This window comes from Boleophthalmus pectinirostris, unplaced genomic scaffold, assembly GCF_026225935.1.
Source record: "Boleophthalmus pectinirostris isolate CB_2022bp ecotype Guang Dong unplaced genomic scaffold, ASM2622593v1 HiC_scaffold_19, whole genome shotgun sequence".
Classification (NCBI taxonomy): domain Eukaryota; kingdom Metazoa; phylum Chordata; class Actinopteri; order Gobiiformes; family Gobiidae; genus Boleophthalmus; species Boleophthalmus pectinirostris.
In genome coordinates, this window is record NW_026571140.1 from 25886928 (window position 1) to 25899963 (window position 13036).

At 40.7% G+C, this 13036-nt stretch overlaps 1 protein-coding gene across 1 annotated transcript in view; it reads left to right on the top strand.

The window, feature by feature from the left end:
• Positions 1-2825: 2825 nt before the first annotated feature.
• Positions 2826-13036, top strand: part of cbfa2t3 (CBFA2/RUNX1 partner transcriptional co-repressor 3) — a 17644-nt gene continuing 7433 nt past the window's right edge. Inside the window, exon 1 of the mRNA XM_055154325.1 lies at positions 2826-3425. Coding sequence (XP_055010300.1) covers positions 3197-3425 — 229 coding nt within the window. The 5' untranslated portion in view covers positions 2826-3196. The remainder of the gene's footprint in view (positions 3426-13036) is intronic.

Consider the following 13036-nt stretch of genomic DNA (forward strand, 5'->3'; position numbering starts at 1 on the left):
AAGTGTCAAATGCTTTGTGACAATGAGTAAGTTATTTTCTTCATCCTTTCATAGTTTGTAAATGTAGTACCCAAGTGTCACACACAACTGTTAAATCAGACCAGATGGATCAATTTTAGAACAACCAAACTGCATGACACAAACTGACCCATTCCTTCAGGTTAGTGCTACATTAAAGTATACTGGGTGCTTGCTACTGCATGCTGATTGCAGTTTTAAAGAGGTAATGAAGCCCTGATGTGTCCTCCTGTGGGCCTGTATTTGGTGAGGGGTGCCTGTGTGTCGCTGATAGAGGGATCTCTCTGACACGGATGCTCTGTTGCAACGCATCTGGAGCCAGAGTCTGCAGCCGCTGGGGGGAGATAAGGCAGGGCTCTAACGTCCTCTGTGCCCTGCTCCCTCCTTGGCCCGTCCCACCATGGCCCTGACCTTATCAGAGGGGAGAAGGCACCACCGGGTCGCCTCTGTGATAGCACCTGCCACAACCAGAGCTGCCCCTGGTGATTGTGGGAGAATCATTATCTCCCTCTTCCCCAAAAACTCATTTTATACCTGCCAACATCTGAGAGGAGGGTGCAGAGTCAGGCAGTTAACAGGTATATGCAGAGGAGATGTGCATATTTATGTCCTGTGTGCACTGACATGTGGGAATATTTATCTGTTATCAGTGTTGTAAAACCTGATACAGTTAATATGGGATATACTGTCATTAAGATGGTTGTCTATGTACCTGTACCTCACAACATGCAACTATGTAGGAAAAGTACAATATCTGTAGAAACTCAAGAAACTTGGTAACATGTATACATTTTATTTACTGTATTTATTCATTCATTCATTCATGTGATCACTTGGGAAACTTCTCAGACTCTTTGTGTGGCAGTGAACTTTCTGTCTCTCAGTAAACATATTGTGTTTGCTGGAACAAAATATACAATGTGTTCTCCTGAGGCAGTAATGCACAAGCTTAAAGTTACTGGGACTGCATGTTGGTCAGAGGAATTCACAAACATTATTCACTTTGGTAATCTTTATCTTACATGATTAAAATATGACACATGCAGCTTCATTTCAGGAGGCAGACAGAGTCTGGTTTTGTAATTGAAAATTTGCCTACAGATGGGAAAAGTTTTACTTTTGAGGGGAAATCCTGTTGTTTCCTTTCCTGAGACGAGAGTCTCTGAAGTTGAAGTTTGTTGGTGTAGACTTGAGTTCAGTAGTCACTTCTCTGTCCGCCTCCACACTGTGAGTTAGAAAAGCCAACAGAAGTTTGTCTCACTTCCTCTGAGCTCATGACCATCTGTGAGCTGGTTTCAGCCAGGCCCTACACATCTGTGTGCTACATCCCCTCTCACTTCTGCCTCTGTGGCTCTGTGTTTGACTGTGACTGAGTGCGGCTGCATGTGGTCACTGTAGTCAGTGCACAGGAGGTGGGCTGCTGTCAGACTGTGCAGTTCATTTAGGCTAGAGGTTAATGAGTGCTCAGGGGTCAGAGGTCAAGGAGGCGACAGCAACAGTGTTGGTAGAGTTTCACATGGGAGCTCCTTCAGCTGTTGTGACTCTGTAAAGTTTATTTTTGCAACTTTGATGTTACTTGCCAACAATCTTTTAGCATGTGTGGACCAGAGTCTAAAGATGAACTGCTAATGGTGTAAATTAGGGCACACATGATCTCATATCTGTGACGATGTGAAAGCGTCACATCACTATTTCTCTTTGTAATGTATGTATGTCACTGTTTGCCACCAACTTCTCACATTGGTCATTTCAAGAAAATGCCCACCCCTAGTGTCAACAGGCACCGTTACTTGTAATTTATTCATTTCTGAACTTCTTGACTAATTTATTTATGCTCTAAATATTAAGCATTAAGTTATACAATTCTATGTCATTAAATATGCTTGCTATTGTATTAAACAAATTCTACCCAACCACATAGGCAAGTCAGTGATTTTGGGGCAGTAAAATGTTTTACAATGGGTCTGAGTAAGGTGCACAGAAAGAATGACCTAAGGAAGAAGCGCGCTGAGCTTAAATAGAGCATGCAGAGCGAGACGTCTGTGGGCCGCAGACACAGCTGGTTCCTGACAGAGGAAGCCCAGATGGAGGTCCAGGTCCTGCTGCGGTCTGTAGATGTCACTGCAGCTTGGCCTCCAGGGCAGAAGTGGGTGGCATCAGTTACATTTATTTGACTAACTTAAAGACATTGTTTTTATCTGTAATTTTCAGCAGCATCCTTTAACTACAATTTTTTATTTTTTATTTTAATTTTTAATTTTTTTTTTATTTAAAGGTGCATTGCGCAACTTTTCTGGTGGAGATGTTAGTGCTTTGTCTGGAATGTTCCATGGTATGACATTAAACACATGTTTTTTTTACATGTTTTTCTATAGCTTAAGAATAAAATAATTCTGTCAGTGAATAGGGTCTCCTCTCCACAGCTCTGACCTGTAATGTAGCCTATTGTCTCCCTTGAGATAGATAAGTATAATCTCTACCATCGAACATGCTAGACAAACTTTAGGAAATGTTTTTGTTTGATCTTTCTACTGTCAACATTTTAAAATATGATCTAGTCTCTTTATCTAGTAGGTGTGTTTTTTTTTTTTTTTTTTTTTCTGCATTATGTGTTGCCCTTCCAGTCACATTCACTTTAATTTATAAATCAATCTCTTTAAGTTACTAGTTTTCCAATACATTTTTACTCTAACTTGAATGATTTCTTGGACCAATTTTGTCTACTTTCCTCTGCTCCCGGTGGACACTGTGCTGCTGCCATACACTTCTGCTTTCAGTGAACAGAGCAGAGCAGCAGAGGAGGAGGGTACAGCTCAGAGCACGGCCCCTCAGCCAGAGCACGAGACACGCTGACCGCCCGCTAACATGCGCTCTCACACATAACACGTTCTAGTTAGTGAGAGAGGACACACTACGCATTTAGATAGACAGGACAGAGTTTTGTTTTTTATGTGATTTTCAGTGAGTGCAATCAATGTAGGAATGCAGGCGAAATGGTCAGAAATCAGAAGTTAAGAGGGTGAATCATCGAGAATGTGCTTCAATTATGAGTGATGCCAGGCGACTTTGAAGATACACCCTCCCAACTTTTTGGTATACCTTTTTTTTGGACATACAGAGACTTCATTATACTTAAATTGTCCACCTGACTCATAATACATTTAGACAACACTCCAGCATGTCAGCTGAGGTGCACCTGGAGCGTCTAAAAAAGGCTTCCTCTTCTTCGGCGTTTGCTCTGTGCGTCCCCACGGTGACGCTGATCAGCCACAAACCGCTCCGGGATCGAGCCAGTGCACACAGACCCCCGCACCTGCCCCAAAGCGCTGGAGCCCACTATAGATGCAGAGAAGGTAGGAGTGGACTATATCCTGAAGGACTGTCTTCTGAAGTCTTCTGGCAGTCTGGTGAGTGATGGAAGCTCCCACTGCTGTCAACTCTGCTCATTAACTCGGAGTGATTGACAGATAATCAGTTTGTGTTGACTTAGCACCGGCAGCCTGTTATAAGGGCAATTTGAGGCTTCTTTGTTGAGCTGCTGCACCAACTGTCTTGTTATTACAGTAATGCAAAGTTTTTCAAGGTTAGATATAATATGACCCTGCAGTTTTAAAGGTGCACTGTGTAACTATAACTCTATTCTCCATTCAGATAATATTTCTTTGTCTTTGATGTGCATATCTTTTTTATTCTATAAAAACTATAGCTGTTTATATTATGAAAAAATTTGTTGAAAAATATGCATTCTTACTGTGAGTGACGTCACCTTTTCACAGGTCTGACCTGTAAATTTGCGTCATCTGCTTGTCTTTGTGGAGGTATGTAAGTTTAATGCCATGCTGTGGAACATTCTAGGCAGTAATGTCACAGTGGAGACAGGCAGATGGCAGACTCTCCAGAGATGTTTCATGGTACACATATAATACATATTGTCTTATTGTTTTTGGGAGGAATCTGATGTAAAAACCCCACAGTCTACTTTTTAGCACATTTTTAGAAAAATCTTGTAATATGGGCCATGTTGGGAGCATAATTTCTGTAGTCATACTTACTTTGTCTGAAAAGATATACACAATATTTAAGCATTTATTTGCAGGGTTGATCAAAACAGGTGACAGTGTACACCTCAACGATAGGCCCTGACAACAAATGTATTTTCACATACTGCAAGTCTTGCAATAAAAGACACATCGGCCTATAGATGGTTCCAGTTCTCATGGTAATCCATTTGGCTTGAGGTATGTGAGCAAACAGCAGGTGCAGGTGAGGGGAAGAGGTTTAGATGTTTACAAATTGGTAGAGATCAGGAGGCTCTCCTGGTTTTGACTTATTCATCTTCTTCCTCCTTTCCTGGGCACTGGAGCAACTATAGGTCCGTTGTTTTGTCCTCACTTTTTTAACCTTTGCAGCACTGAGGAGAGTTTGGAACAAAGCTGCAAATATGTGACATTTTTGAAGTATTCAGTGTTATAGCTGGGTACCTGTTCCCCATGTGATGGTGCTTTTTTAAAGGTGAAGTCTTTGGTACAAAGAGTTGTTCTTTCCAGATCCACAAGACTCATCCCACATGGCGTCAGTGGCCTCCTCATTGACCCTCTGCAAGTGCTCCTCTATAGGCACCCGGGCGAAATACAGCCCAGTCAGACCTCTGAGCTTCTTCACGGTGGTTCACATGCTGTGGTGGGGGAATACTTGGATGAATCTGTAGTACTGACTTACATCAGGAAACTGGGCGATCCTTTTGCCAATCTTTATTGTCCACAGTATGGGACTGGTCCAGGGCAATGTACATTTTTCTCTTCAGCATATAGAAATTGTACTTTGTTTTAGAGATGTCATCTGAGCCAGTCTCATCTGTAGCTGTTTCTTGTCCAGGCTCTCTGAAGAGTTGTTCTCACTCTTTTTTTCCTTTTCTTCTTCCATCGGTTCTTCACAAGAACCTCTTGGTCCAGTTTGGTGGTCAGTTCTCTCCTCTGTGCCATCTGAGTGAGATCCATCCATACTCTCCTCTTTTATTCTCAACAACTGTAAAGCATTATAGTTGCTCCTCAGTTATGCTCTCCTCTCCCTGGTCCTAATCCAGCTCTGGAGCTGTCCAGGATGTGCTCATCTGCTTCTTCAGGCTTTCCACTCATGTGACACTGTCTAAGGCCTCCTCTTTCATCTCCAGGCATATTTCTGATTTTCACTCTGAACAAACACAACACTGATGGATCCCCCTCCACCTCCACCTGGTGCTACTCAGTGAATAGCCCTGCTTTATAACATTTAAGAGATCCTCTAACTTGCTGCCATGTGTTCTAGTTGTATTTGCCTTAATGTGTGTAGTTAGTTGTTGCTTCATTGGTAATACATACAGATTCATTTACTCCAAATGCCTGAATGAATATGGAAAAAAAAAAAAAAAAAACTTTAAGTGAGCTTTTTTTTTTGCCAAACAAGGGATACTTCCACGACTGCGAGGAAAGAAGCCAACTCAGAAAAAAATTTAATTGATTCTTAAAGCACTGAAAATAGGGCCTCTAGGTAAAACCTGCCACTTAAATCAGTGAAGGGTTGAAGGGAAGAGGGAGATGCATTAAGGAGCAAACATTAAAGGCCTAATTTTATAGACTCTAAATATGTAGAAAGTGTCTGAGCCAGGCGGCGGACTAATACACCACGTAGTGCATTACCTGCAGCGCCTGCCGTCTCTTGGCGGTAATGAGCTTTGTGAACGTTGCTGTGATAAGGCCTCTATAATTAGGCTTAGTCATAAGCATCCCCTCTGTAATTCTGTGATAAAACCCAGTCGAAGAACGTATTCATACAAATGCTCAGAGAGGGGAATCAGAATGTGTTGGAGGCAATTGTCAACACGACTCTTTGTCTCAAGTAGTTTACCTGATGTAGCGCGGTGTGTAGTGGGCTGGGGTGTGCAGACTCTATGGAGCAGTGTGGACGTGTGTGTGTTTGGGAGAGCGAGGCGTTGTGAGTTTCAGCAGAGGCTTCCTGTGAGGGAGCAGATGTCGCAGAGCTCAGGCACAGCTGCGCCGGCCGATAACCACAGTGGCAAGAATATGTCGGCACGCTGGCTCTTCTGCCTGGCTCTTATCAGCCCAGCGCAGCATCCATACACACACATGCACACATACACACACACACGCACACACTGGGACAGACACTTCACAATAAGAAACTGCCACCCAGTGCTCACACAGCCGCACAGAGAGACCAGATAGTGGTACCCAGGCAATGAGAGAGATGCAAGAGCAAGGACTAAATCAAGGGTCTTTGAGGGAAAAGGTGCAGAGAATCCCTAACAAAGGCCTGGCTCATGTCTGCTATATCATAGACTTCATAATTTGGACCAAATCCTAATCCCACATTGCTGTGAATAGACTATTCTTTACAGCATTCCCTACAAGTTATTATAACTTCAATACCTCCTTTACTTTCAGTCTCACTTTGCACTCATTTTACAGTCATTGTATTTTATAATGTATTCCTATCTATTTCTATAGCACATGTTGAGCCATAGTTATGTAAAGTAGTTGGGTGTAGGGTATATTTTTTATGTTATTATTTACCCCCTTTGCATTTATAATTTTCTACAAACATATTATGCGGATGCATGTACAGTGCATTTCTGTGAATAGACAAACAAGGAACATAAATAACCTAATTTTTCTCATGTACTCTATATGTTTCCTAATCAGTTTTAACTTTTACATACTTGGGGCCTATCCCAACAACTGCCTACAGTAGTAAGCTTGTCACTAATGGCAAAATGACAGTGATATACTTAAATAAATCATGGACATGTGGGCTATATATCTGGTTATTTCATCAGATGTGTAACCCACTTTTTTTTTTTTAATTTAACTCTAAAATAGTTCAAATCTGATTTTCTTTGAAAATCTCAAACAGATTGTGGTATCTTAACCAAGCATTTAACTTGTGAGGTATGGAATAAACATGATTGGTGTTTTAGAAAAATAATGGTGACAGAGGTCAGCTGTAGTAGAGGAAGCAGTATCAGCTAATGAAGCTAATGCTAAATATGGAAAGTCAACGGCACACGTGTAGGAGGGCTGGTAATAAGGTGTGTGTTAGCCAGAGGGAGCGCAGTGGGCAGAGGAGAGAGAGCAGTTCTGCTCTGTATTTCCCTGTGGTTTCTATGAGGAACAGATGTTCACTACTTGATACAGTGGCTCATCCCCCTGTGCGCCCTATCTCCTGCTCCAGCACACCAACTGTCGGCTCGCACACTTATATTGTCTCTGGGGAAATGCAGCAGCCTGGACACGTGATGTTAGACTGCTTTCACCTGACTTTTACTGTCTGTTTCCCTCGCTCGTATCCTGCTCTTGAGTCAACACTTGATTTAATCAGGTGCTACTTCCTTCTTTGTCTGTTTGTTGGTCAGTGTTGACCCTGTTTGTAGAGCAAGCAGAGTTGGCAGAGTCTCGCCCTTGAAAATAGGAAATGCTGTACTTTGTCACAAAGGTTAGAATGATATTCACATGCAAAAATGTGAGAGGAACTGTCTGTTTAGTGGCTGTTATATCATTGGGAACATCAACATGAACAGATTAGCATTACATTGTTTAATGTAATGGGAATAAAATATATATACGGGCCTGGTTAGTACTTGGATGGGAGACCATAGGGAATTCCAGGTGTCATAGTGGGGCGCCAATGGCAAAAACTGTCGTTGTGTCCTGCACAAGACACTTGAGCCACATTGCCTAGTATGAAAGTGGTTTGTGCATGAGTGGTGGTGGTGATCAGAGGGGCCGATGTTGCAGATTGGCAGCTTCGCTTCGCAGTCTGGCCCAGGGCAGCTGTGGCTACAGTAGTAGCTTACCATCACTGAGTGTTGAGTGAATGAATAATGAACTGTAAAGCACTTTGGGTATCTTGAAAGGCGCTATATAAATGCAATGATTAATTAATTAATTAATTAAAGATGCTTTGGTCCACTGGCCCCATTTGAATTAAATTGCTCCTGTTTCCAAAGTCAGTATTAATTTAGAGAAATCTTTTTTGTAAATTTACCACTTGGCCAAGATTTATAAAAACACAACTTTAAAGAAAAAAATTAACTTAAAAAATACACTTTGAGTGCAGAGTAATTTGTTCACCCTTTTACATGAAGAATAAAGCAAGTCTAAACCCATTATCCAAGGTAACGATCCATTTGTTTTACTTCACACAATGAAGTGATGTCATGCTTTTGTGTAAAAGCTCTTGTAAAGTACAAAAGTAATTTTACAGGCGGTCATGGCCGCAGTAAACTCTTATTATGTAGTGCACTTGTTAGCGTTGTCATGTGGCATAAACAGCCATGAAAGTCGAGGGCATTTCTATGGATTAAATTCAGAAATCCCATCATGTCTGAGAGACTCAACAAGCGACACTTTGCTGCTCAATTACAAACAAAATGTCAGGGGTCTGGCGGTGCACTTTGTAAGAGCAGCCTTGGTGAGAGCGTGCTTGAGTGGGTGGGTCAATGATCCGTTACACTACGCCATATTCTCTCACATTCAGATTTGTTCATTGCATTGCAGGCTGGCTTGGAGGCAATATATTCAAGATGTTAACATAGTGTAGGAAAACATCCTCTTGGGCCATCTATTACAATGGACATAATAGATCAATTCTACTGCTGGGTTTCAGATGACAGCCCAACATTGTGTTCCTGGGTAACAGTACTTTTTCATCTTATAGTTGCTGTTTTGAGGACAATACAAAAGACTGCAATATAGTAGTTTCTTTGCAGTGACAAGGTCCTAATTTTTATTTTACATTGCTTGAAACCAGTCGAATGTGAAAGTGAAAGGTGAGCCACATGCTTGTTCCACAGTAAGACATTAAACTTACTACCTTGCATTTATTCAGTGTCAATTATTTTTACTGCTCAAAAATAAGTTGTAAAAGAAGCAGTCTTACTGTTTCCTGGCTCACCTCTTCACAGATCTGATCAGTGACTTGGCCTGAAGGCACTACCTACTGGTTTCCATGGAGATAGCTGAGATTAAAGGCAGAAAGCTTAACTGGTGCACATTTATATCAAAATGGTGATTGATCTAATTATCAACTTTAATGAACTGTTTCATCATTTTTTTAATTTGGTATTTAATATGAAAATACAGAACAATCAATGCAAAAAAAAAAAAAAAAAAAAAAATTCAGATTTTCTTTCATTGAATCTTAACTGAACAAATACAAGACACACTGATACAAACACGTGTTTTCAACTAAAACTAGAACTAAAGGGAAAATTATTACAAGGCCCATATTACGCTATCTTCTGATCTATATTATAATGTTGTTTCCCCATTAAAAACACATCTAGAGTTGTGTTTTGTTTCTTTCAAACATGTTAACGTAGAAATCCTGAATATAGGCTGAGTTCTCCTCTCAAACTGACACCACTGTATTCTAACTTCTGATGTCATGTTGTAATACAGGAAGTGCTCCACTGCATTTTTAAACTCCATACACCATCACCTGAATCATTTGGATCATTTCTGCCCCTCAAATTGCCAATCTCGACTGAACTAAAGGCAAAAGGAGCTGTTAATTTGAAAACTATTGCTGCATGACATCACAAGAAGCTTTGGAGATGTAGACAGACTAACAATAAAGGATTACTCAAACATGTGTGAATGAAACAAAACACAACTCTAAGTCTGTTTTTGATGAGGTAACAGCATTATAGCATGGCTTAAAGCGTACAAGAGTCAATTTCACATAATATAGGACCTTTAAATTAATAATATCATGTAACAATTGCTGCTCGGGCTGCCTCTCCAAAATGAGTGCCAACAGCTCCTCAACATTTGTCTTGTTTCCTCCTTAATCAAGTCAGATGTAGTTCTTTCCTTTTTCACTGAGCTGTGGCCAACATCAATGTCTTTAATGGCAGCCCATACAAGCAGGGCGTTGTATAAGACAGGAGAGAAGAGGAGAGAGGAGCTTGGTAATACAATGGGTTTCTTTTCAGTCAGCCTGGGGCCTTATCTCCTCTCAACACACCAGCCTGTGACTACCACTATAGGAAAGGATTTACAATGTGTGTGGAAATGCTGCAAGTTCTCGTTTTTTCTCTCCTTTTAACCCTACTGACACACAGAGAAATTTCCATACAGACACAATGGCCAGACCTGGGCCTTGTAACTTGCACAGAGCGTTCAGGAGATAGCAGCTACATAATAGAGTCCAGAATAAGGTGAGGGAGTGTGGACTGACAACATGAGAGACAAAGCGGCCGTTTTGGTCATTAATGGCATCAAAGGGGCTTCAAATTGGTGTATTATAGTGCAAAGAGTTCATCCCACCTCGCGCTATTCTTTGTGAAGTTTATCAAACCGGCCACATGGAGTGTTGCAGCTAACCCAGTGACCGCTCAACAAAAGGCCAAATTAAGAGGACTGAGACGGAGAGGTACAGAGGGGGTGACGGGTTGACTGACGCTGTTCCTGAGGAGAATAGCATCCTGTCAATCTCTGAGCTGTCACCTTGACGACAATGCTTTTCTTCAGATGCAACCCCCATCGCCAACCCCTGTCACTCAAGGCCACACAAACACATACCTTATTTTTCTTTTCAATATTTTTGCATTGTGTGGCAAGAAAAAAAAAGTGATCAGCAAGCAGAAAAAGTATTGTGGAGGAAGGCACTCTAAAACTTTTACTTGCAAGGTAAAAAAACAAGCTACTCATAATAAATCCACATGTACTGGAGCAATAAGAGTTACACTTAAGTTTGGGCAGAGGTGAAAAATCAATAATATTCATTTCTCTGTTCAAGACGCTGAGCAAATAGAAAATGGTCCCAGTTTATCTTTTTAACTTCTGTATAGTGGTCCTGCTTATCATTCCAACCTTTAACCCCTTGTAATTTGGGCACAATAGCATTGGCATTTTCTGTGCCTGATCTTGTCATATTTCAGAAGTTAAACAAGGCTGAGCCTGGATAGTAAGTAAGTAAGTAGTTATTTATGTAGTTCTTTTCACAGGGATATGTCACAAAGACGCTTTACAGAGCATTATTTATTCACTAGTAAGCTACTAGTATAGCCACAGCTGCCCTGGGGCAGACTGACTGAAGCATGGCTACCAATCTACACCCTTGGTCCCTCCAACCACCACAATCACTCATGCACACACCACTTTCATACTAGGCAATGTGGGTGAAGTGTCTTGCCTAAGGACACAATGGCAGTTTTTGCTACTGGTGCCCCACTGTGGCACCTGATTTTCCCAGTGGTCTCCCATCCAAGTACTAACCATGCCCGGCCCTGCTTAGTTTCTCAGACCTGACAGGATCAGGCTTTGACAAGCCAGTATGGCCACACATGGTTAGTACTTGGATGGGAGACGGCTTTGAATGTGGAGCACCAGTGGCGAAAAACTTTGTTGTGTCCTTAGGGAAGACACATCACCCACATTGCCTAGTATGAAAGTGGTGGTCGGAGGGGCTGATGGTGCAGATTGGCAGTTTTGCTTCAGTCAGTCTGCCCCAGGGCAGCTATGGCTACAGTAATAGCTTACCACCACTGAGTGTAGACTGAATGAATACTGCACTGTAAAGTGCTTTGGGTGTCTTAAATCCAAGGATTTAATCAATTATTAACAACATGATGCTGATGTAGTACATGTTTATTGTAGGCACTTATTATAGACTTACAGAAACATGGTAAGAGACAAAGGAAAAACACACTTAAGCAATGTTTTTAGACAGAGATACAATTCTATGGTTTAAAGTTACAAAATGCCAATCATGTTATGTTGCTACATACTAAAGTGACTGAAAGCAATATAATATTTAAGCTGGTATGATCAATAGTATTTTGATGGCTTTTGACATATGAGTCAGAAAGTGCAGCATTAGGAAGTGTATAGCTGGTGGACTTTTGTGAGACTAAGGCTGATGATACATTAAGTTCTAAAGTATTTACTTAGAAACAGAAACAACATGAGATCAGGATCACTGTTCAGTTCACTTCACTTGACTCTTTTGCAGTGTATCCTTATATATGTGTACTAATCTATATGAATGCAATTTCAATTTGCTAAATGAATGAATAACCAACAAAATAATTTTACATGGTCATTATCAATTTTAATTTGTTTTCTATTGTCTTTCTTCTTTTTGGATGTTACTCTCTGTGAACTGTTAGAGGTCCACTGAGTGTGTACTAAGTTGTATGACATCTGCCTCTCCCATTGCAGACGTAAACAAGGACATAAAGCAGCAATCCATTTTTTTTTTTTTATATATATATATATATATACATATATATAGTAAGGGTTATGATGCAATAAACAATTTCCACTTATTAAAGCACAAAGCAGATGAAAACATGAACCTTGAAAGTACAGTGCGGTGCAGATTTCTAAAAATCATTTATCACTGTGTGTATCATTTTAAAGTGGCACTGAGGATCAAGGACCAAGTTTAGAAGTCAGGTTGTATCAGTTCAGGCACAAATCTTATGCATAATTATATAAACAGTGTATCTGCTATTTATTAAAAATACAGTAAGCAGCAAAAACTAAGGGCCAAATAATAAGAGCAGTTTAAACTATTCTTTTGATAAATTTAGTTCCAAGAAAGTTGTAGAAAACATCAGCCTACTTACGTTTAGATACATATAAATATGCAAGCATAAACTGACCCTCCCTCACCCAAGTCTCTGAAGTATGAATGACTTTAGGTCTCATTGTCTTATAAGGGCTATACTGAATGCGTTGGTACAAGGAAACAGCGCCGCCCACGGGCAGTAAGAAGAGACGACGAGCAAATCAGCTAGTCTATCCTACAGAGTAGACCTCGCTTGACTAGGCATTGGCCTATTCGTGACAAATTAAATAAAGTAGGATAATGTCATATTCAATAATTTTATATCAGTATTAATAATATAGGCCTTCTTACTTTTAATTGCCTTGCAGGCTATATGTTCCAGTGATATGCATTGCATGTGGGCTTGTTCTGATTGTGGAATTAATAATGTTTAAAATATTGTATT